Genomic DNA, 25,200 nt, shown 5'->3' with positions numbered 1-25,200 from the left:
GACCATTGATTGTGATGAAACGGTGTAAAATGTGAAGAACATAAGATAACCTTTATTAGTCCCACAAGGGGGAAATTTGCATCGTTAAAATTCAATGGATACAGCGAGAAAATTGTGTTGCAATTATTTTCATAACTAGTTTAACTATAGATGCCTGTGTCGTTTGTTCACTTAATTGTTTATATTGAGTACTTTAACTCAAATGTGCTGGGTTTTAGATCCTTTACAAAATAACTTTTGGTTTACAAAAACGCTGTTGCGTAGAAAATAACAACGGTGTCAATCTTATTCTGGGGCGGGTCCAGTCGATACCAAGCAGCCAATCAACGTGGCTTCCGCTCCCAGCCGAATTGCTAAGCTAACTACATAGCTATTATCTGCAAATTAACAGCAGTGTAAACGTCCTGTATCATCAAAGCTATATGCCTTTTCTTATATATTTTTTGTCTCCATTCATCAGGAATCTGTAAGGACGTCACAGTCCACGCAAGCAGCATTACACGTTGAGCGTGTTTTTCCCGAACTAGTAAGCGCGTCGGAGTGTAGCTTTCAGGCCTGAAAACTGGTAACTCGGGGAAAGCGAACGAAACCTAAAAAATCTGAGAAAACGTATTTATCCCTCAAAGGAGGCGAGAGTCTTAAAATGCGAGGCTCTTACGCAGACCGAGATCGAGACCGTGGTCGTGACAGAGGGTAAGAAAATATTGTAAAATCCATGTTAGCTTGAAAGCTAACTGCAATTCATTTGTTTATGTACACTCCACACTTGAGACTAGCGCCACGAAAAGCAGAAATCTAGTTTTTCTAGCCCGATACCTATCAATAAAGTGGTATTGTCATCATGTTGCAGAAGCCCTCGTTTCGGGTCCAGCAGAGGCGGCTCAGCATCAATTAAAAAATTCGGCAGTCCTGGTGACCGTTTACGGAAGAAAAGATGGGATCTGGAGGAACTTCCCAAATTTGAGAAGAACTTTTACAAGGAGCATCCGGAAGTACAGCGCATGAGTCAGGTATGTTTGTTTCATTCTTTTAATTGAATATGGTGATAATTTTGTGTTGAGTTTCTTAAACCACAGCGCCACCGTGTGGATTCTCACACTCTTGTTTTTCCCTCTCAGTATGACATTGAGGAATACGGAAGGAAGAAAGAAATAACTATTCGAGGTTCAGGCTGCCCAAAGCCCGTCACTGGCTTCCATCAAGCTAAGTTTCCTCGTAAGCATCTGCAAACGTGATTCAAACATGTACTCACACTTTGTACTTATGTACCGTAGAAGTAGTACAGATACTTATGTGTTTTTAAAACAAAACAAAGGCTGGTAAAAGTAGACTGATTCAAGTCATGTACTTAAGTAACTGTAAAACAAAAAAAGTATAATCTGAAATGTACATAAGTATAAAATTAAAATTAGATTCTATGCACGCAACACTTCCACGTTTGGGGTAAGAAGGCGTGGTGTACCTTCTGGTCGCCAGGCAAAAGCATAGTGATACACACACACAGCGGCTGAAATACGTACTTTTACGTCAGCATTTTTCTCATTAAATATATTTCCAAAGGTGCTATTGATGTGAAAATTTCACCAGATGATCCATACATCAAAAGAAAGTAGAACAAATAAGATCAGAAGTTAAATTGTGTGTAATAATGTGAAATGACACAGGGCAAAGTATTGAACACGCCAACTGGTATTTATTTAATACTTTGTACAAAAGCCTTTGTTTGTAATGAGAGCGTCAAAATGCATCCTTTATGGAGAAACTAGTTGCATGCATTGCTCTGGTGTGATTTTGGCCCATTCCTCCACACAGTCTTCAAATCTTAAAGGTTTCGTGGGCTTCTTTTATGGACTTTGTGTTTCAGTTCTTTCCATAGATTTCCGATTGGATTTAAGTCAGGTGATTGGCTGGGCCATTCTTGCAGCTTTATTTTTTTTTCTTTGAAACCAATTGAGAGTTTCCTTGACAGTATGTTTTGGATCATTATCCTGCTGAAATGTCCACCCTCGTTTCATTTTCATCATTCTCATAGGTGGCAGCATATTTTTGTCAAGAATGTCTCCGTACATTTGCCCATTCATCCTTCCTTCTATAATGTGAAGTTTACCAGTACCATTTGCTGGACAGCAGCCCCACACCAACATGTTTCCACCTCCGAACTTCACTGTTGGTATGGTGTTTTTAGGGTGATGTGCAGTGCCATTTCTCCTCCAGACATGGTGTGCATTGTGGCATCCAAACAGTTCAATTTTGCACTCATCTGACCAGACTATATTCTCCCAGTATTAAACTAGTTTGTCCCTAGTTTGGCATTTGTTCAGCAAACTTTAAATGAGCTTTGACATGGTGTTTTTTTTTTTTTTTTTTTTTTTTCAGCAATGGAGTCTTGCGTGGTGAGTGTGCATACAGGCCATGGTGGCGGAGTACATTGCTCACTGTTTTCCTTGTGACAAATTTACGTGCTAATCCAGTCTCAGAAATCTTGCTTGGAGCACCTGATCGAGGCAAATTTATGGTGGTATGATTGGCTTTCCACTTGGGTATTATGGCCCCAACTGTGCTCACTGGAACGTTCAGAAGCTTAGATATGCGTCTGTAACCAATGCCATCGTTATGTTTTGCAACAATTCGTTTGGCATGGCCTTGTGACGGCTCTCTGCCCTTACGCATCATGAGATGTGTCTTGACTCACACCTTGACAATGAGACCTTTTTCTAGGCCATCAATTAGGACTGAACCAGCTGATACACATTTGCACTGACAAGGAGCTGGATTGCTTTTGATTATTGATAGATTTTAGATGTTCTCTTGGCTTTCCTTGCCTTTTTGCACCGCCATTTCTTCATGTGTTCAATACTTTTTTTCCTTGTGTCATTTCACATTTTTACACACAACTTAATTTCTGTGCTAATTTGTTCTACTTTCTTTGTATGTATGGATTACTTGGGTTGTTCCCATATTTTGTGAGTGTGAAATTTTCAGGTCAATAGCACCTTTGGAAGTATATTTAGTGAGAGAAATGGTGACGTGTTAAATACTTATTTCAGTCACTGTATGTGTGTGTCATATACACAGTGAGCCAAAAAAGTATTTAGTCAGCCACCAATTGTGCAAGTTCTCCACTTAAAAAGATGAGAGAGGCATGTAATTTCCATCATAGGTATACCTCACCTATCAGAGACAAAATCACATTCTGATATTTGGTCACCTACAAACAAGCAAGGTTTCTGGTTCTCACAGACCTGTAACTTCTTCTTTAACTTCTTCCTCCACTCATTACCTGTATTAATGGCACCTATTTGAACTCGTTATCAGTATAAAAGACACCTGTCCACAACCTCAAACAGTCACACTCCAAACTCCACTATGGCCAAGACCAAAGAGCTGTAAAGACACCAGAAACAAAATTGTAGACCTGCACCAGGCTGGGAAGACTGAATCTGCAACAGGTAAGCAGTTTGGTGTGAAGAAATCAACTGTGGGAGCAATTATTAGAAAATGGAAGACATACAAGACCACTGATAATCTCCATCGATCTGGGGCTCCACGCAAGATCTCACCCCGTGTTGTCAAAATGATCACAAGAACGGTGAACAAAAATCCCAGAACCACACTGGGGGACCTAGTGAATGACCTGCAGAGAACTGGGACCACAGTAGCAAAGGCTACCATCAGTAACACAGTACACCGCCAGGGACTCAAATCCTGCAGTGCCAGACGTGTCCCCCTGGTTAAGCCAGTATATGTCCAGGCCCGTCTGATATTTGCTAGAGAACATTTGGATGATCCAGAAGAGGATTGGGAGAATGTGATATGGTCATATGAAACCAAAATAGGACCTTTTGGTAAAAACTCAACTTGTTGTGTTTGGAGGAGAAAGAATGCTGAGTTTCATCCAAATAACATCATACCTACTGCGAAGCATGGGGGTAGAAACATCATGCTTTGGGGGTGTTTTTCTGCAAAGGGACCATGACAACTGATCCATGTAAAGGAAAGAATGAATGGGGCCATGAATGTGTATGTGTGAGATTTTGAGTGAAAACCTCCTTCCATCAGCAAGGGCATTGAAGATGAAACGTGGCTGGGTCTTTCAGCATGACAATGATCCCAAACACACCGCCCGGGCAATGAAGGAGTGGATTCATAAGAAGTATTTCAAGGTCCTGGAGTTGCCTAGCCAGTCTCCAGATTTCAACCCCATAGAAAATCTTTGGAGGGAGTTGAAAGTCTGTGTTGCCCAGTGACAGCCCCAAAACATCACTGTTCTAGAGGAGATCTGCATGGAGTAATGGGCCAAAATACCATCAACAGTATGTGAAAACCTTGTGAAGACTTACAGAAAACATTTGACTTCTGTCATTGCCAACAAAGGGTATTGTAATTTCTCGTGTATAATGCGCATTTTTTTCCCCCCCAAAAAATGTCAAAAGTCAATAGTGTGCATTATATAGGGGAAAATTGAAAAAAACTTTCACATTTTCTAAATGTATGCCGCCATTTAGAGGTTATGAAAAAGCTGTACACTTTAATTCTTGTACACTTTCCTTCCAATATTCCACCGCCACCTAGAAGTTATGAAAAAGGTGTAGCCTACACTTTCACTCCAATATGACAGGGGTATGTATGTCTGCATAATATGTAAAGTTCTGCTCATAAGTTTACATACCCTGGCAGAATTTGTGAATTTTTTATTTACTTATTACATTTTTACAATACGACTGACTGAACAACCATCATTAATTTCTTTATGGTTATGTTCTGTTTAATGACAATGCTTTTCTGAAATGCTTGACAGATTAATTTGAAACCCATTAAAATAAAATTAAATGTTTCGCCTGGCCTTTCATGTTTTCTTTAAAGAATTGTACCCATCTTACAAATTCTCCCTGGGTAATCAAACATGAGCACAACTGTGTGTTTTTTCATTTACTAAATAAAAGTTGGGCTGTGAATTTCAAAATAAGAGCAAGTAAATAAATATTTGAAAAAAAACTAATAAACAAATTTTGTTTTGATCATATGAGTAGAAGCAAAAGCATGCCTTGTAAAAATGCATGATACATGGGTAGAAGGTTTTCCAGAATTTTGAGGTCAATTTGGGGTGCGTATTGTACATGGGTGCGCATTATACACAAAAAAATTACGGTATATAGCAAAGTATTAAGATAAACTTTTGTTGTTGACCAAAGACTCATTTTCCACCATACTTTTGTAAAGAATTCATTAAAAATCAGACAATGTTATTTTCTGGATATTTTTTTCCCCCTCATTTATTTATATATATATATATACGTGTGTGTGTGTGTATCTGCAACAAAATGACACGATCCAAAGAAATTCCTGAACAGTCGAGAAATAAAGCAATTGATATCTATCGGTCTGGAAAGGGTTACAAAAGCCGCACTTGGTGGACAAGGACCAGGTTGGACAAACTGTGCTTACCAAGCTGAAGCACCGATGAGCCGCGGTGTCGGACTCTCTGGCGAAGTCCGCCGCCGGGAGGTTTGCCACGGGCTCAGTGGCGAGATCTGCTGCTGGCAAGGTCTACCGCTGGCCAATTTGGTCCTGCTAAGGACCGGAGGACCGAGCCTTCGCAGGCGTGTGTGTCTTCCTTGGTCCAATCATGCCAGTCACTGGGAAAAAAAATAAAAATCTTCCGTTCACAAATAAATATTTGCTATGTAGTCTTTTTTTTTTTTTCATGCATACACATTTACAGATACCAAATACTTCACACTGCTGTATTTACAAACTAAGAGCTGTCAATTAAGTCATGTCTCTTTTTTTTCATTTAATGCCAACCTGGTTGCAGACAGCAGAGTAAAACAAAGCAAAATAAAAGTAAATACATATACAGATTGTAAAATGTGATATTGTAACAAGTTAAATATTACATTATAGCACGTGGTGAATAAAAGGTCTGTAAAAGGAATGTGAGCAGTTGTTCTCTCAGGGTGGAGAACTTTCATGAACATGAAGAAAAATGTCATCGCCTGAATGCCAAGACATTAGAAAAACTTCTTATTGAATAAATAATTAAATGTAGAAGCCTGCCGATGGTTATAGATGTGAGTTATTGTTCTCAAATTTGTAGTGGAACTGTGTAAGGCTTCAGGTTCATGTCTGTAATGCATTTTCCAGCTGATAAATCACATCTATGGTCATCTGCAAGGTTCTATTTCACAATCCATTTAGGTTTGTCATTTCAATAAAATTGAATAAATATATTCCAATTTATTGAAATGTACCTGTATATAAAAATCCCTACTTCAAAGACTGTCTGCAGCCAGGTTGGCATTGCAAATGAGAATCCATTCTAATTGGATAAAGGGTTATGTTTTACAGGTATCAAAAATATTTCAAATTTAGATTAAGATATAAAATAAGACATTGAAAGCTTGAAATACCGCATTTTTGTAGATACAGTAGGTTTCAGTAATGAGCACCATCAGCCTCATTTGCTTAAGCTACCATGAACTAATAAGTGCGATGGAAACACAAACCACGTAGCACACACCACAAGAACCTTTTTCTACCAGGAACTCAAAAGTTCATGGGCCCCTATTGTTGTTGATGCTCCCTGGTTCCACCTTCCTTGTTGCTACATTCCCTGTTTTGTCCAATCAATCAAGATCTCAACCCTGGTTGACTTAATTCCTCTCTATTTCTCTCATTATTCCATCCATACATCCATTTTCTGAGCCGCTTCTCCTCACTAGGGTCGCGGGGGCGCTGGAGCCTATCCCAGCTATCATCGGGCAGGAGGCGGGGTACACCCCGAACTGGTTGCCAGCCAATCGCAGGGCACATACAAACAACAACCATTCACACTCACATTCACACCTACGGGCAATTTAGAGTTGTCAACCTACCAGGCATGTTTTTGGGATGTGGAAGGAACACGGAGTGCCCGGAGAAAACCCACACAGAACATGCAAACTCCACACAGGCGGGGCCGGGGATTGAACCCCGGTTCTCAGAACTGTGTAGCAGACACTCTAACCAGTCGTCCACCGTGCCGCCCTCTCTATTATTATTTTTTTTTTAAATACAACCCCAATTCCAATTAAATTGGGATGTGTTAAACATAAATAAAAACAGAATACAATGATTTGCAAGTCATGTTCAACCTATATTTAATTGAATACACTATAAAGACAAGATATTTAATGTTCAAACTGATAATCATTAACTTTGAATTTTATGGCTGCAACACGTTCCAAAAAAGCTGGGACAGATGGCAAAAAAGACTGAGAAAGTTGAGGAATGCTCTTCAAACACCCGTTTGGAACATCCCACAGGTGAACAGGCTAATTGGGAACAGGTGGGTGCCATTATTGGGTAAAAAAAGGAGCTTCCCTGAATTGCTCAGTCATTCACAAGCAAAGATGGGGCGAGATTCACCTCTTTGTGAACAGGCGCATGAGAAAATAGTCCAACAGTTTAAGGACAATGTTCCTCGACGTACAATTGCAACGCTGTTGGCTTCTCTGGGCCCGAGCTCCTCTAAGATGGACTGAAGCAAAATGGAAAAGTGTTCTGTGGTCCGACGAGTCCACATTTCAAATTGTTTTTGGAAATTGTGGCCGTCGTGTCCTCCGGGCCAAAGAGGAAAAGAACCATCCGGACTGTTAGGACGCAAAGTTAAAAAACCAGCATCTGTGATGGTATGGGGCTGTGTTAGTGCCAATGGCATGGGTAACTTACACATCTGTGAAGGCACCATTATTGGTGAAAAGTACATACAGGTTTTGGAGAAACATATGCTGCCATCCAAGCAACGTCTTTTTCATGGACGCCCCTGCTTATTTCAGCAAGACAATGCCAAACCACATTCTGCACGTGTTACAACAGCGTGGCTTCGTAGTAAAAGATTGCGGGTACTAGACTGGTCTGCCTGCAGTCCAGACCTGTCTCCCATTGAAAATGTGTGGCGCATTATGAAGCGTAAAATACAACAACAGAGACCCCGGACTGTTGACCAGCTGAAGCTGTACATCAAGCTAGAATGGGAAAGAATTCCACCTGCAAAGCTTCAACAATTAGTGTCCTCAGTTCCCAAACATTTATTGAATGTTGTTAAAAGAAAAGGTGATGTAACACAGTGCTAAACATTCCAGCCCAAACTGTCCCAGCTTTTTTGGAACGTCTAAGTTCGTGATTATTTGCTAAAAACAATAAAGTTCATCAGTTTGAATATTGAATATATTGTCTTTGTTATGTATTCAATTAAATATAGGTTGAACATGATTTGCAAATCATTGTATTCTGTTTAACACAACGTTCCAACTTCATTGGAATTGGGGTTGTACAATGTGTCATCAACTTCAAAGGTTGAATACAGTAGCAAGCGTATTTTGACAAAGTAAGGGTAGAAAGTACAGGTAAAAGTTTTCAAATGTCCGGAGTAAAAATAAAAAGTCCCCAGAAAGAAATACTCACGTATAGACACTGTATATGGAAAAATCTACACTAAAAAAGTATTCGTACTCGGTTACTTCCCAGCACTGCTGATGATCTACGTTACCACAAAAAAAATACACAAAACAAATGCAAATGTCTTGGGTGTCTTCTTCACTGAATACATTTGTTTGTTCTCTTCTCCTATTTAGAATATGTAATGGATGTCTTGATGCAGCAAAACTTCAAGGAGCCAACAGCCATTCAGGCTCAAGGATTCCCTCTCGCCCTCAGTGGGAGAGACATGGTGGGAATTGCACAGACCGGCTCAGGGAAGACCCTGTCGGTGAGACACATCTTTAACCCTAAGAACACATGGTAAATTGGAAATGTCTTTTGTTTATATACTCACTGGCCACTAGGGGTGGGTGACCCATCCATCCATTCTCTTAACTGCTTATCCTGACTAGGGTCGCAGGTCTGCTGGCGCCCATCTCAGCTGACTTCAGGCGAGAGCCGGGGTACAGCCTGAACTGGTTGCCAGCCAATCGCAGAGCACATATAAAGCCTCAAAATTCTATCACAATATTTAAAGTTGAAGTAAATAATAAAATATTAATACATAAATATAATGCAGTATTTTAAATGCACTTGAAACCTGCTAATAGCGGTGTGGAGACGATGTCTAAAACATGACAAGTCTGGTCCATTTATTGAGGGAGATGGCTTTGACAACATTGGACCCGTTGCCTGTTGTGACACACCTGTTGGTGCTCTTGTAGATTCCATAAGTCCAACTTTTTTGTTTAAAACCCTCCTTTTGTACAGTCTTAATTGGCATCATGTCTTTGGCTAAGCTATATATGTCACCGCTTCGGTAATATCCAGCTTATTTAAAATTTATGTATTTATTTATTTATTATTTATTTATTTACTTATTTTTTGGGTTGTTTTTTAGCGGCACGGTGGGGGGACTGTTGAGCACATCCGCCTCACAGTTCTGAGGACCGGGGTTCAAATCCCGGCCCCGCCTGAGTGGAGTTTGCTTGTTCTCCCCGTGCCTGTGTGGGTTTTCTCCGGGTACTCCGGTTTCCTCCCAGGTCTGAAAAACATGCATGGTAGGTTGATTGAAGATTCTAAATTGCCCTTGGGTGTGAATGTCAGTGTGAATGGTTGTTTGTTTATATGTGCCCTGCGACCAGTTCAGGTGTACCCCGCCTCTCGCCCGAAGATAGCTGGGATAGGCTCCAGCACGCCCGCGACCCTAGTGGGGATAAGCGGAACGGAAGATGAATGAATGAATGGTTGTTTTTAAATCGTAAGGATTGCAGCTCGGGAGTGCTCCAGCAATGCTTGGTTAAACATTTGTAGACTTTTACACCGAGCCACACAAGGTGTTTACTTGTCCTCCACACATGTCTTCATAGCCTGCTTATATTCAGCTGTGTGTTTTAGCTTTAGGTGGTGAAATATTGGTCCTGTTTCCACCTTTGGAGGTAACAGTTTTCAGCATAATTTACAAACCACCTCCACACCACACCATTTTTAGGCACTAAATCCTTTTAGGCACTAAATCCTTCCACACAACTGCAAACTATAACCAATACAATAATAAACATGTTAATGAAAGAACTGTAACTCTTGAATAGGATCACATTAGATTGTGCAGGAATGCCCAACGAATGCTGATTAAAACTACACAAATCCTCAGAATTATTCATTTGAATGCTGTTCTTCATAGTAATAAAATCAATTCCCTTTTGTTCGTCCACAGTATCTGCTGCCAGCCATTGTGCACATCAATCATCAGCCCTACCTGGAGCGTGGAGATGGACCCATTGTACGTAAAGAGAATTGGAATATAAATATTGCTGAGAGTCACGTGCTGCATATTTATAACACGATTTGATAGTGGGTCTTCTTTATGGCATGTTTTTCATACTCTATAGTGTTTAGTTCTGGCCCCCACAAGAGAACTGGCACAGCAGGTCCAGCAGGTGGCGTGCGACTATGGGAAATCATCTCGTATCAAAACCACTTGTGTGTATGGGGGTGCTCCCAAAGGACCCCAGATCCGCGATCTCGAGAGAGGTATTCACTATTGACCATTAATTATTATTGTACTGTTTAGCTACTATGTCTAAAGAAATACAACTTGAACAGCTATTTACTTTTACTTTGCTTGTACTGTATTCTCATTGAACGGGCTAAAGCATTGGTGTCAAACTCAAGGCCTGGGGGCCAGATCTGGCCCCCAATATCATTTTATGTGGCCCGCGAAAGCAAATCATGTATGTCGGCTTCATGTTTCATGCCAAAATTGCAAATTGTCTTCACTTTTAATTACGTTGAGATATTATATCACCCTTTTTTTTTGTTACCAATGCCCCTTTTCAAATAAATAATAGTTGAACTAACAACTTTTACTGGCTTCTGATTTTAAAACTAGTTATCCATCAATGTGGTGTTTATATGTAATGATATGAAGGGATTATACATTTATATGGGTTCACAGTGATAATGGCCCTCCAAGGGAAATCATAACTACGCTTTGGCCTGTGACAAAAATGAGTTTGATGTCTCTGTTCTCAAGAATGTTCTCTTCAGAGAAAGCGCCTTTTCTGAATTTATAGACATGAACTTTTCTAAATTAATTGCACCGTCCAACTATCTAGTTTCCATTGTCTTAAAGCCTCTTTATACTCTCGCACGGCCAACAGTGCCCGCATTATATCACGTGACCGACGCATAGGGCCGTGCGGCACTTGACGCGCACACGGCACAAATTGTCGCCGCGCGCAGAATGCCATGGAGATCATCTCTCGTGATTGGTCCGTTTTAGTCACATGCTGTAATGACTTACTCAGCTTTCCGCTTGGTTCCACATACCACCTACGCCGCTGCCTTCTTTTTGCAGTATAATTAAACGTACCATCTGGTCATTTCGGACCATTTGTTCTAGCAGACACTGTTGCATGGTCGCCATTGTTGTTGCTTTGTTCCTTTCCGGAAAGTAAAGTAAAAATGGCTACCGGAAATGGCCATAAAATACAGAGGAAAGTCCACTCTGGTCTCCTAGCTGTAGGGACACCCCGACTTGCAGGAGAACTGCAGGACATTTTCAAAACAGTGCGCATGGGGTTGCGCTCGAGTATAAAGGCAAACTGCGCGGGGGATAGCTGCAGTGACGACAGCGCGGTCACCGCCCGCGCGAGTACAAAGAAGCCTTTATATTTATCTATTTCTCCCTCACAGGGGTTGAAATCTGCATCGCCACTCCAGGGCGTCTGATTGACTTTCTTGAGTCAGGGAAGACCAACCTGCGGCGATGCACATATTTAGTTCTGGATGAAGCTGACCGCATGCTGGACATGGGATTTGAACCCCAGATTCGCAAAATTGTGGACCAGATCAGGGTAATGCCAATAATAAACTCAGTCCACAAATGGGAAAGATAGCTATGTCCTGTTTCATGAAGTTTTAAAAAGCACTAAAATAAAAATTGTAGCTTCTTGAGATGTAACTGTATTTGTGCATGTCTAGCCGGATAGACAGACGCTGATGTGGAGTGCCACCTGGCCAAAAGAGGTACGTCAGCTGGCTGAAGACTTCCTTAAAGACTACGTGCAGATCAATGTTGGCGCTCTTGAGCTCAGTGCGAACCACAACATCCTTCAAATAGTTGACGTGTGCATGGATAGTGAAAAGGACAACAAGTAAGATACTGCTCACATAGCAGACCTGTTTGCATGTTTTTAATCATACTTTTTTTTTTTTTTTTTTTTTTTTTTTTTTTTTTTTTTTTACTTTAGGTTGATACAGCTGATGGAGGAGATCATGGCTGAGAAAGAGAACAAGACTATCATCTTTGTCGAGACCAAGAAGCGATGTGATGACCTCACACGTAGGATGAGACGTGATGGGTGAGCTGAGGAAGATGCTGTTACAGTTTGAGGAGCTATCAATGATGTCACAGAGCTGTCTTTTGACGTAGATTGCTGCTTTGTTTTGTAGGTGGCCAGCAATGTGCATTCATGGTGACAAGAGCCAGCCAGAGAGAGATTGGGTGTTATCAGGTACAACAAACACACTAACAGTCACAATATAGTAGGCTTGTCACAATAAAATATGTTTAGAATCGATGGTCCTATAGATATTAAGCAGAGTAATGCGCCCCCCTAACCCCCCCCCCCCCCTCCACCCCACTGTCTCGCCAAAAACAAAATCCCCCCAAATGCATTATTATTATTATTATTTTACTACTTACATGCATTTTAATGTCATTTATGAGGGCTGGACTTGATCCTTATACTACATATTTTGGTACAGAGTGTATGGTTTGAAATTTGGGAGAACAAACATCGCCTTTGCTAAACGATAAGCATTCGCATTTAGCATTAGGGCCTGAGCAATTACCATATTAGGTTTAAAAAAATCCTGCTAACTACCATTCAGCTCAATCATACAACTTATGTATATTACACATCTAATATTCATTCATTCATCTTCCGTTCCACTTATCCTCACTCGTGTCGCGAGCGTGCTGGAGCCTGTCCCAGATATCTTTGGGCTAGAGGCAGGGTACACCCTGAACTGGTCGCCAGCCAATCGCAGACACATCTACAACCCCAATTCCAATGAAGTTGAGACGTTGTGTTAAACAAATAAAAACAGAATACAATGATTTGCAAATCTATATTTAATTGAATACAGATATTTAATGTTCAAACTGATAAACCTTATTGTTTTTAGCAAATAATCATTAACATAGAATTTTATGGCTGCAACACGTTCCCAAAAAAGCTTGGACAGGTGGCAAAAAAGACTGAGAAAGTTGAAGAATGCTCATCAAACACCTGTATGGAACATCCCAGAGGTGAACAGGCTAATTGGGAACAGGTGGGTGCCATGATTGGGTAAAAAAGGAGCTTCCCTGAATTGCTCAGTCATTCACAAGCAAAGATGGGGCAAGGTTCACCTCTTTGTGAACAAGTGCGTGAGAAAATAGTCCAACAGTTTAAGGACAATGTTCCTCAACATACAATTGAAAGGAATTTAGGGATTTCATCATCATCGGTCCATAATATCATCAAAAGGTTCAGAGAATCTGGAGAAATCACTGCATGTAAGCGGCAAGGCCGAAAACCAACATCGAATCCCCGTGACCATCGATCCCTGAGGCGGCACTGCATCAAAAACCAACATCAATGTGGAAAGGATATCACCACATGGGCTCAGGAACACTTCAGAAAACCTAATGTCAGTAAATACAGTTTGGTGCTACAGCTGTAAGTGCAACTTGAAACTCTACTATACAAAGCAAAAGCCATTTATCAACAACACCCAGAAACGCCGCCGGCTTCTCTGGGCCCGAGCTCATCTAAAATGGACTGATGCAAAGTGGAAAAGTGTTCTGTGGTCCGACGAGTCCACATTTGAAATTGTTTTTGGAAATTGTGGACGTTGTGTCCTCCGGGCCAAAGAGGAAAAGAACCATCCGGACTGTTATGGACACAAAGTTTAAAAGCCAGAATATGTGATGGTATGCTGCTGTGTTAGTCCCAATGGCATGGGTAACTTACACATCTGTGAAGTTACCATTAATGCTGAAAGGAACATACAGGTTTTGGAGAAACATATGCTGCCATCCAAGCAACATCTTTTTCATGGACGCCCGTGCTTATTTCAGCAAGACAATGCCAAACCACATTCTGCACGTGTTACAACAGCGTGGCTTCGTAGTAAAAGAGTGCGGGTACTAGAGTGGCCGGCCTGCAGTCCAGACCTGTCTCATTGAAAATGTGTGGCGGATTATGAAGTGTAAAATACAACAACGGAGACCCCGGACTGTTGAACAGCTGAAGCTGTACATCAAGCAAGAATGGGAAAGAATTCCACCTAAAGCTTCAACAATTAGTGTCCTCAGTTCCCAAAGGTTTAATGAATGTTGTTAAAAGAAAAGGTGATGTAACACAGTGGTAAACATGACCCTGTCCCAGCTTTTTTGCAACGTGTTGCAGCCATAACATTCTAAGTTAAGGATTATCTACTAAAAACATAAAATTTATCAGTTTGAACATTAAATATCTTGTCTTTGTAGTGGATTCAATTAAATATATGTTGAACATGATTTGCAAATCATCGTAATCTGTTTTTATTTATGTTTAACACAACATTCCAACGTCATTGAAATTGGGGTTGTAATAGTGCCTTAAAAATCACTTGCAGATGCTCCTCTGTTGCTTTTGGCAATGTTTTTCACTGGCCGAACAGCGCGTACGTAAATGTCAGTGCAGTAAACATGGTCAGTGGTCAAATGGTTCTTTGTGGCGTAAATTGGTTCTGGGCAATAGTCTTTTATTAATATTTTTTTATTTTCAAGACGTTCCAATGTGCAGACATACCTCAAGGTGTGGTCAATGAATCGCCAAGTTTATTCTAGACCCTGAATCATCTTTTCTTTGTGTTTTAGAGTTCCGCAGTGGAAAAGCTCCAATCCTCATCGCAACTGATGTGGCTTCCCGTGGTTTGGGTATGTCCTGAGTGCTAAAATGTCAGTCGAACGACACACAAACATTTGATTTGTATAGATAAGAGTAAGGCAGTAGCACATAGAGCTCTCTTCTTTGACAAACATATGATGCTTCTCAGATCAGTGTGCATCTATGAAGCAAATCATATTTACTGAATAGTGAAGTGAAGACCTTTAATGATGAATGTAAGGTATATGTAAGAGGTGAGGCTAGTAATGCAGATCGACCTTTAACCTAATTCTGTGTTCATTTGTTTTCTTTTCATTTTCTTTTCTTTGTTTGTTTCCAAGTCTCTCTTCTGCCAACTAGAAGTATACAGGCCCTCGGGAGCCTGCAGCCGGACCTAGGCATGACTAATCGAAAGCCGACTTTTGGGAGAGAGACGGCCTGATTAATCAGTCCCGCACAGCCATCTCCGAGCCCACAAAGCACACAATGCTCTCTCCCCGCCTTGCCAGGACACCGACTGCCTGGCTGACTGGGGAGGGGGCACGGAAGGAGGGGCGAGCATGGGGGGCTGCTGGGCTGTCAGGGTGGGCTCCCCTCAGCCACGCCATCGTCCAAGTGGCGCACCACACTGATTGGAGGAGCCACAACCGTCAACCAAGCATGTCTGTAACAGAATAATCAGCTCTCAATTGGTGCCACTGATACTAAGAGACACTGTGGTGCGTCACGAGAAGAGCGACTCATCCTGAGCTGAGGGTGGATCGCAGCCAAAGTTGCCCGTGGACGGCTGTGCTGCAGGCTGCGCGCCCCCCAACGATTCAGCCCCTGACACCCCCCAGGCACCCCACCACCACCACACACACCACCACTGGCTGTGGCGGCCGGCCTCTCCCTCTGCGGACGTCATGTCTGGTCCTGGCTGGCAGGAGTCCTGGCCTGGAGGAGTCACCTCTCTGTAATTGTTTGTCGCTCTTCCTTCCACTCCTTCTAATTCCTCTTTCACACATAAACTCAACCTCTCATCTTCATCCACTCTTTCACTCTCTTCTTCAACCTGTTTAGTGTCTTTGTACGTCTTTGTTGTTTGCTTTCATTCATTGTCAGACCCTATATTTAGCTCCACCACGGTCCTTGTAGCCCTATAGACTTATATAACCATTCTTCTTCTTATCCATCAAATCAGACCAGTGCTGACAAGTCCCATTTGTCAAGAAGTCACCTGCGCATGCAGGACTCTACTGAGAGGGCCCACTTTCAGAGCCATCCCCAGAGCTTTCCCTTAGTGTAGGGGCATCAAAATTGTTTTCATCGCAGGCCATATCGCCGTTATGGTTGCCCTCATGGGGTTGGTTGTAACGGTGAAACCACATAATTGTGTAAACATTAGGGGTGTAACGGTAAGCCAAAATTCATGGTTCGATAGGTACCTTTTGGTTTTTAGTTCATGGTTCAGTTCACATTGGGTACGGTCAGGAAACAAAATGCAAATGTAAATGGAATAGATTTAATGACATTTAAAATGAAACAGCAGGAAAATGCAATAGATTTGATGAAATTAAGGATGCTGACAAGTGTAACAGTAATGTAAGTGTCACTTATGATGCTGTAAATACAGTAATAATGGTATTTGTTATTGCTTTGGCTCCATTTGAAGAGCCCTTGGAGAGGCAATTTAAATGTAGCCGGAAGTGGCGTTCATAACGTGCTAGTTTTTTTAGAAAACCACCTTTGCTCGAAACTGAGCTGTTCTATGTTTTTGTAGGGACTATAGTAGGCATGTGGCTAGAGTGTGAGGCCGTTGCACTTCTTGTCCCTCTAATACCCCTCCCACCTAATATGCTCTGTGCAGGAACCCTAGTAATCAACCCATCATACATAATTGCCATCATTTTGTTTGTTTTGAATATGAGTGAAGGGAATTGTGGCAGGCTTTTGCGAGCCACAAAATGCCATGGAGGGCCACATCTGGCCTGCGGGCCTTGAATTTGACACGTGTTCCTTCGTGTCTGTTTCTTGTTACTGGGGCTCGTGGATAGCACACTCGGTGAAAGTGGCATGAGAGGAAATCGGGACATGGTATGCCAATCAACTATCCCCAAAGCCTGTCAAATGTACTTGTCCACCCACCCCACATCTCAATACCGCTTGCCAGCAGTTAACATCTGGCAGTGCGCCCCTAGTGAGAATCCAGTAACGATCCTTCCTGTCCACCAGGCTGGGGTGACAGAGAGAGGCTAAGATTGTCACAATGTCTGTGTCTGTATTCTCTCATTTGTTGAAGTGGGAGGGTTGTGGTGAGCAGCGGGAGGTGGGACTCCTTTTGTCCTGCACGTTCTCCCCCTATGCTTGCTGACCTCCCAGCAATGCAGAGGGGTTGGGGGAAAGGTAGTAACCTTATAGACCATCACTATACCTTATAGACGATCATTATATCTCTGAAACAAGGTGAGTACCCCGTTACCCCTTCTCAGGGCATTGAATTGATCGCAACTGGACTGTAGTAATTGATTCAATGCCCTGAGAGTGAAATGACGTGGATGTATGAGAATATTCACAGGCATACCGCCACTCCTCTTCCCCTTTTTCTCCTCCAGCCTTCATCATGATGCTTCCTCCAATCAGTCTTCTGAGCCCTCTGTCTTCTGTAATGAGAAACAGACCACAAATCATTTGCCCCTACAATGAATTCAAATTCTTGTCAGTACGGTAATCAGTTTAAACAGCTAAAATCCCCCTTTAAATTCAAGTTGACCTCCACTAAGGCAGTTATGTTGCTCCTATACTGAGCAGTATTGCGCTAAAATTACAAAATAAATTTCTCCAAAACATTTTTGGAGGGGTTTGTCTTAATATTGCAAGATTTTTTAGCCTAATGCATGAATCTAGTGGACAACATGAGGGTTTGTACAGGAGATCTATGAAAGTGTACAATGTTATGCTGATCCAACTTTTATAGCCTTAGCAGGGGTTTAATGAAACCAACTGATATATTTATTTTATATATGTCATAGTCCTGACTCGTACTGTTGTCATATGCTAATTGTACGCCGTACAAAAGTGACAGGTAAGTGGATACTAAAGAGTGTGAGTTTCTTAAAAGTGTGACATTTCTAATGTTCAATGCAAATAGTATTTTTTTCTGACTATTATTTTTGTTTTCCTCTTCCCCAACTTCTCCCATCACACTGATCCTATTCAACCCCTAAATATTGCCCCGAATGTCCAAAGATGTGGAAGATGTAAAGTTTGTCATCAACTATGACTACCCCAATTCCTCGGAGGACTACATCCATCGGATCGGACGCACGGCCCGCAGCAATAACAAAGGCACTGCGTACACTTTCTTTACTCCTGGTAACCTCCGTCAGGCTCGTGATCTGATCAGGGTTCTGGAGGAGGCCAGACAGGCCATCAATCCCAAACTGCTGCAGCTGGTTGACACTGGACGTGGAGGAGGCGGAGGTAAGGCATGCGTTCTGTTCTAGCATATTATGTGAGTTACCTTCAATGGCCAAGCAGCCTGCCTGTGTGGAGTTTACATGTTCTCCCTGTTCTTACGTGGGTTTTCTGTGGGTAGTCTATCTTCCTCCCACATTCCAAAGACAAGAGAGGCACTTTAGAGTCACACTGCTAGCAATTGAACACTAATTAAAATTTAGCAAGCCGAACGCATTCTGTGCTGTACAGGAGACATGGCACGGAGGAGATGGATTCAAATTGTTCTACAGTACAGGAGCCAATCAGGACGCAGAATACAATGCCGGTTTGTACGCTGTAAAAAACAGCATGCAGAATTGCACTGTAAAAATACGCAAGGTCAATTAGGAGACACTGCGGGTTCGTGCGTGTAAAAAACAGCATGCAAAATTGCAGTGTCAAAAAATCTGCGAAATCGTGAATCCGCGATAGTCGAACCGCGAAGGAGCGAGGGTTCACTGTACTTGCCGTTCTCGAACAACGAGATGAATGGCAAAATTCATAGCAGGTGTTTGATCCATGAATTGACCAATACATTTCCCGGTTTTATTAGAATTGGTGTTTAAACAAGGCTCTTCATTATGTTGTTGACATTTTGATATCATGAGACCAAGATGACACCTAACGATTCATCAACAGTTTGTCACATTCAAGGCTTCAAACAGGATGTTCTCAGAGAAATGGCCACTGAGCTAAGAGAGTCACAAGAGCATCATCAGCAGGTTGCAACAGAGATACACAGAGACTGGAAGAGTGACAGAAATGCAGTGGACACCTTTGGAAATGTATTGTTCGATTCATGGATCAAACACCTGTTGGGAGTTTTGCTATTCATCTCCTTGTAAAATACTGAAACATTGCACAGATGGATATGTGAATTCAAAAGCTGAAAGAAGGTAAGGTAAAAATTATTTCACCTGCAAACGTTATAGGATATTTTTAGGTTCATCGTTCACCCTGAAACCTTTTGTGAGTCATGTACAGTATGTGGCACAAAGAAAATGGAAAAAGCAACCAGTTTTTACAGTACAAATCTGGTCAAGAATATGGAATTTACAAAATAAATAAATAAACCACACTAACGATAATATCAGCAATATTTCTTCCTTCTCTGAGGTGGCCGTCCCCGTTTCCGAGGAAGCTCCACTTCCAACAATCCCAACCTCATGTACCAAGACGAGTGTGACCGGCGAATGCGCTCAGTTGGGGGAGGCAGCAGCAGTGCCAAAGATGGCCGTGGGAGCAGCAGCAGCAGCAGCTACAGCCGTGACGCCCGTGACGCCCGTGACAGTCGAGGCTCGAGCAGCCGGGATGGGGACCGCCTGTCCTCCTCATCCTCTTCCTCGTCTTACAGGGATCGCAGCAGCAGGAATGGAGGACGCAGCTATGGCTCCAGCTCCAGCTCTAGCTCGAGCTCGTACCAGAAGGGTAGTAGTAACAGCAGCAGTAGTACTAGCCAGTACAGCTGTCCCAGGGGCGGTTCTGCACCCGTGGGAGTCGAAGTGGGACCAGTCCCACCCTCCTTGTCAGGCCCCCAACCTCTCATGGCCCAGCAGTTCAACCCGCCCCAGCCCGTGATGGGCCTGATGGGGCACTCAACCTTCCAGTTTGCTCAACCACCACCCCCACCACCGCCACCTCCACCTTCTCCTCCTCCTCCTCCTCCTCCTCCTCCTCCTGGTAGGAAGTAAACCACACCCACTTACTGACACTTAATTATGAGCCAGTCTGTCCACCTTCCTGCCGATTTATTAGGTTCAAGAAAGATAAACCGGGCTGAACTGCAAAAACTTTAAAAACAAGGGGATAGAGTAATGAAATCTGCCAATAGAAAAGGAAAATTTGACTTTGCAAGATTTCTTAATATAGCTGGCCTCATAAACCTCGACCAACGTCTTAAAAGTAGCGTATTTATACTATCTACATCTTTTTTTAGGGGAACCTATCCTCCGTTATTCCCTGAAAAACTCACCTATTCACAACAACAGTATTGCGTAGTCGCAACCTGGTTGCATCTTGGTGCCGAGGAACCAATTTGAAGTGAGTTGAGGAGCTTCATTTCGATGAAAGTCATCATTTGCTTCCATCTTGTGGGGGAGGGCATTCATTGCTCATGAATTTTCGCTGTTAGCCCATGAGGGTTTACTGTATTATTTGTAGATGTACCTAATAAATCGGAAAGTGTGTTTTGTACAATATACTGGTACGTAGATTTAGCGTTGTATATTGTTCGAACATGCCAGATGGCTGTATTTAAACTGTAGTAGTGAGTATTTTGTTGTCTGAAACTTTTGAACCTGTTTGTACAAATGTTTTTTTATTTTCCTGACAGTGACTACAAGTTAGGTGCAGATTGCATTGTTGACGTTTAGTTTGTTCAAGGCATTAGAACAATTAATGTATTTTGAGCAGATTAAATCATAGTTCCATAGCTTCCTTAACTTTATTACTTTGTCGTGTTTCATTTAGCATTTTAAGATTTTCTCTTTGACCACTTTGTGTTTATGAATTTTTGAGAGGTTTTATGATTTGCCTGTGTGGTCAAACTTTTGTAGCAGTGATGTTGATCCTTTCCTGATGGATTTTTGTCACCAATTAAAGATCTTGGTTGTGTTCTGCTCTGTGGAAACCATATCACTTTGTCATATGCAGTGGTAGCTTTACAAGCTTGTGTGGAGAGAGTAAACTTATTTCAACATAGTGCCTAAACTTGCTCGTTTTGAATAATACCAAATTGACTGCTAAATGAAAGCTAAATGCTGATACAACCCAATGAGTGTTGTTTGGATATTATGATGACAGAAACGTCACTTTTATAAATGACGTTTCCGTCAAAATTAAAAGCATGACTGAAAACTTATGGTAATACAGCACCTTTAAATGAAACCACCTTGATCTTTTAGAAGATAGAAAACACAGCAAACGCCAAATGAAAGCTCTTGACACTCCCTGATAGGTGTAATATTATTACAATGATGGGTAGGAAAATAAAAAAATGACCTTCCGTCAAGAAAAATATATATATTTGGCAGACATTTGGGTTTCATCATTCTGCAAAGACACACACAAACACAGTTACACACCAAATGTTCCCCAGTCACCACTGTCCGATTCCAGCCTGAGAATAGACAAACAAAGCGCGGCCACAGCGCCATTCTTAGTGATCAGTAATTTAGTGGTCAGCTGATCAACAGATTGACTGACCTGCTTTGACAGAGCAGTTCGTTGCACTCCAGCTTCCAAACAAGCTTCATTGCTGTTTCGCTCTTTTTTTTCCTAGTTGCATTTCACCACATTCCAGCAGGTGCTAGTCAAATCCCATAGAAGAGCAGTCTCCAACCCCCCGTCCGTGGGCCACAGACTAAACAACAAACAAATTTATGAGAGTCTGAATTTTATTTTGAAAGTCACGTGTTAGCATATCTGCCTCACAGTTCTGCAGTTGCGGCATCAAATCTGGACTCCGGCCTTCCTGTTTGGGTGTTCTCCCCGCACTTGTGTGGGCTTTTTATGGCTACTCCGGCCACTTCCCACATTCCCCCAAAAATGCTTGTTATGATTTTGTAAGTTTACCCACTGACAAAGACATGGACGCTCTATAATATTAATCGTAGGATTAAAATTATAATACAATTATATTATAATACAATACAATGATTTGTAAATCATGTTCAACCTAAATTTAATTGAATAGCCTACAAAGACTATTTATTTCGACATATTTAATGTTCAAACTGATCTTTATTGTTTTTAGCAAATAATCATAAACTTACAATTTTATGGCTGTGACACGTTCCAAAAAGGCTGAGAAAGGGCCATGTTTACCACTGTGTTACATCACCTTTTCTTTTAACAACATTCAATAAAGTCCGCAATGCACTGAATTCGCAAAAGGTGAACCGCGATATAACGAGGGAACACTGTACCACAGGGGATTCTCACGCTCCACGCCCACTCTGTGTAACGTGGTGGTGAGAGGCTTGCAAATGAGGCAATAAAGCCTTCCAAACTGCCAAAGAAGCACTGAATACCTTTCTTCCATTTCCAACAACCTTTGTGAAGCTGGATTTTATGCAATTACAGCGACCAAAACAAAATTACAAAGTAGTCTGGCGATAAGTGATGAACATTTCAGTATTTGAAGACAGGACAGAACAAGGCCTTTGTCCAGGGGTGGACTTAATCCTTAGGCAAGCACAGGCAATTGCCTGGGGACCTGAGATTTCCAGGGGCTCCCAAACATCTCATAAAAACGGATTAATACACTTTTAGTTGATCAAAAGCAATTGTTAATGGTTTTAGTCTTAATTCACACATTTGTTCCAAAGTTTAACTTGTTTGTGTTCGTTCCTAATGACAAGGACAAATGAGAAATAAGTCAACTACACGAAGCAAGGTCGATCAAAAAGTAAACATGAATATTGAATAGAAAGTAGTCATACAATTTGCACGTGATAAGACTTTCCTGTCTTGCTCAACAACAACTTTGACACAGGGCAAGCGGGCCAAGCTGCAAAGTAAAATGATCCAACTAAGTGAGTCAAGTGTCGGCACGAACCAAAGCCTTGCTGAGGGTGTGTGTGCGCGTGCGTGCATTGCGTGTACACGTGTGCCCTGTTTGTTGACTTAACAAAACACTGCCGGTCGGAATTTTGGTAATTTTGTAAACGAGGGAGGGGAGGGGCGGCTCTCCCCGTCAACATGCTGTGGATAAAAGCTGAAGTGAGGCCCAGGTGGAGTCATTGCGACGAAGATGATGAAGAACGTGGCTCTTTTCGCAGCACTGCTGGGTGACATTATTGGGTGATTCTCAAAACCTCTTTCAGTCTTGTGCTAACCTTGTATGTGTGTGTGTGTGTGTGTGTGTGTGCCTGTTTGCAGTTATGGTGTGCGTGTGTGAGGGAGTGACCTTCGGCCAGCTATGCCAGGGGAACCCCAACAACAACCCGAGGACATCAGACATTTGGGGTCAAGGTCACTTTGGTGCCCCGCGGTGAGGTGGCTGGACCCGATGACCCGGGGCAGGTACGACTTGACTTTTCTGACGTGTCATGTGTCGTCTTCCAGAGGTGGCAGGTCTCACCTCGGTTTGGACATCGCTTGCGACGACAGCTCGGTGGTCTACGCTCCATTTGACGTCACTCTCCGTGGGAGAATCATCGTCTATTCTGACCCCAAGAAGGCAGCCATCAACAATGGCATCAACCTGGAGGGTGAAGGTCAGTGCCGCACTCACATCTTCACCTTGAACAGAGGTGGCAAAAGTACTCCCATGCTGTACTTAAGTAGAAATACAGAATTTGAGTTAAAAAGAAAAGAATGGCAAAAGTAGAAATACAGTAATCCCTCGCGGGGGTTAGGTTCTGGACCACCCCGGGAATAGATTAAGTCTGCAAGGTAGAATTTTTTTCATTGTATTATTTCTTTATTATTTATTTTTATTCATAAAAATAAATAAAAATATTCTATTTATTTATTTTTAAAATAAATAAATAAATTCTATTTTTAAATTTATTTATTTATACATATTTTAGGGCTTTATGAACCTCCCCAGACTCGTATGAATCTTCCTCACTCCTATTAACCTATACCATACTCTTATAAACACGTTTTATACTCTTAAACACCCTTTAAAGAGTATACAACTCTTTAAAGGGTGCTTAAAGAGTTTTATACTCTTCAACATACAGTAATGCACAGTAGTAATAGTACACTGTTTACAATTTATTCCTGGTAATGTGTTATAACTTTGTTATTATTATTATTATTATTATTTTTACAATGAAAATGTTTTAGGCTAGGAAATGTTTATTTTACCACAAAAAAATAACAGCATGCACTCAAAATCCACTGAACCCCGCAACAGGTGAACCGCAATACAGCGAGTACTGTACCGACAGGAAACATTGTACTGAACCTATGCGAGTAATTGATAGGACCAGTGGTGCCTGAAGATAAGAGTTTAATTTGTTCCATTAGCATGCTCGTAACTCAAAACCTTCATATCTCAAATAATCTTTCCTCATTAGTAATAGCAAGTATTTGCTCTTTGTTACTTCCCACCACCGACCTTCACCTTTCCCACCCGTTTCCTCCATGCAGGTCTATGTGTCAAACTCTTCTATGTGAATCCGGACAGGATTTCGGGAAGCGTGAGCAAGGGCCAGCGTCTGGGCGTCATGATGCCCATGCAGGCGGTCTACCCGGGAATCACCTCGCACGTGCATGTGCAGATGTGCGACAAGAATGACCCCACAGGGTACTTCTGAGGATTGGGGTGGAGGCACTTTAATGACCTTAAATGGCACATTTGGATTTCATTGACAGGATCTATTCAAACATTGGCACTCAAACATGGGACAATATTTATCTATTGGATTACTGCTAATCATAAGACTAGCAAACAAGTCAAGCCTACTTTTAAAGTTTCAGAAGTTTTTTTTTGTGTGTTTTTGTTGTACAAAATTTGTGTCAAGAATAAAGATGTCAATGCATTTTTGCATATCATGTTTGTGACTATTGGCGGCACGGTGGGCGACTGGTTAGAGCGTCAGCCTCACGGTTCTGAGGACCCGGGTTCAATCCCCGGTCCCGCCTGTGTGCAGTTTGCATGTTCTCCCCGTGCCTGCGTGGGTTTTCTCCGGGCACTCCGGTTTCCTCCCACATCCCAAAAACATGCATGGTAGGTTCATTGACGTCTCTAAATTGCCCCTAGGTGTGAATGTGAGTGTGAATGGTTGTTTGTTTGTATGTGCCCTGCGATTGGCTGGCACCGAGTTCAGGGTGTACCCCGCCTCCTGCCCGATGACGGCTGGGATTGGCTCCAGCACGCCCGCGA

At 42.0% G+C, this 25,200-nt stretch overlaps 1 protein-coding gene across 4 annotated transcripts; it reads left to right on the top strand.

Annotated features, from left to right (window-relative positions):
• Window positions 1–323: 323 nt before the first annotated feature.
• Window positions 324–24,856, top strand: ddx17 (DEAD-box helicase 17). Of its 4 annotated transcripts, XM_061699656.1 has the most exons (16): window positions 324–693; window positions 851–1,010; window positions 1,119–1,215; window positions 8,616–8,749; window positions 10,178–10,243; window positions 10,353–10,494; window positions 11,659–11,819; window positions 11,947–12,119; window positions 12,216–12,326; window positions 12,418–12,479; window positions 14,876–14,935; window positions 18,114–18,347; window positions 19,479–20,042; window positions 23,244–23,355; window positions 23,430–23,581; window positions 24,465–24,856. In XM_061699656.1, exons 1-16 carry the CDS (start codon window positions 644–646, stop codon window positions 24,629–24,631), a joined length of 2,445 nt encoding a protein of 814 aa, XP_061555640.1. In that variant the 5' UTR covers window positions 324–643; the 3' UTR covers window positions 24,632–24,856. The 4 variants fall into 4 exon arrangements, with proteins under 4 accessions (XP_061555640.1, XP_061555643.1, XP_061555641.1 ...); XM_061699659.1 differs by lacking the exons at window positions 23,244–23,355; window positions 23,430–23,581; window positions 24,465–24,856 and adding an exon at window positions 18,573–18,648 and having other exon boundaries at window positions 19,479–19,649; XM_061699657.1 differs by lacking the exons at window positions 324–693; window positions 851–1,010; window positions 1,119–1,215 and having other exon boundaries at window positions 8,662–8,781.
• Window positions 24,857–25,200: the final 344 nt, after the last annotated feature.

This window comes from Phycodurus eques, chromosome 16, assembly GCF_024500275.1.
Source record: "Phycodurus eques isolate BA_2022a chromosome 16, UOR_Pequ_1.1, whole genome shotgun sequence".
NCBI lineage: Eukaryota > Metazoa > Chordata > Actinopteri > Syngnathiformes > Syngnathidae > Phycodurus > Phycodurus eques.
This window is presented reverse-complemented; position numbering and strand designations above follow the sequence as displayed.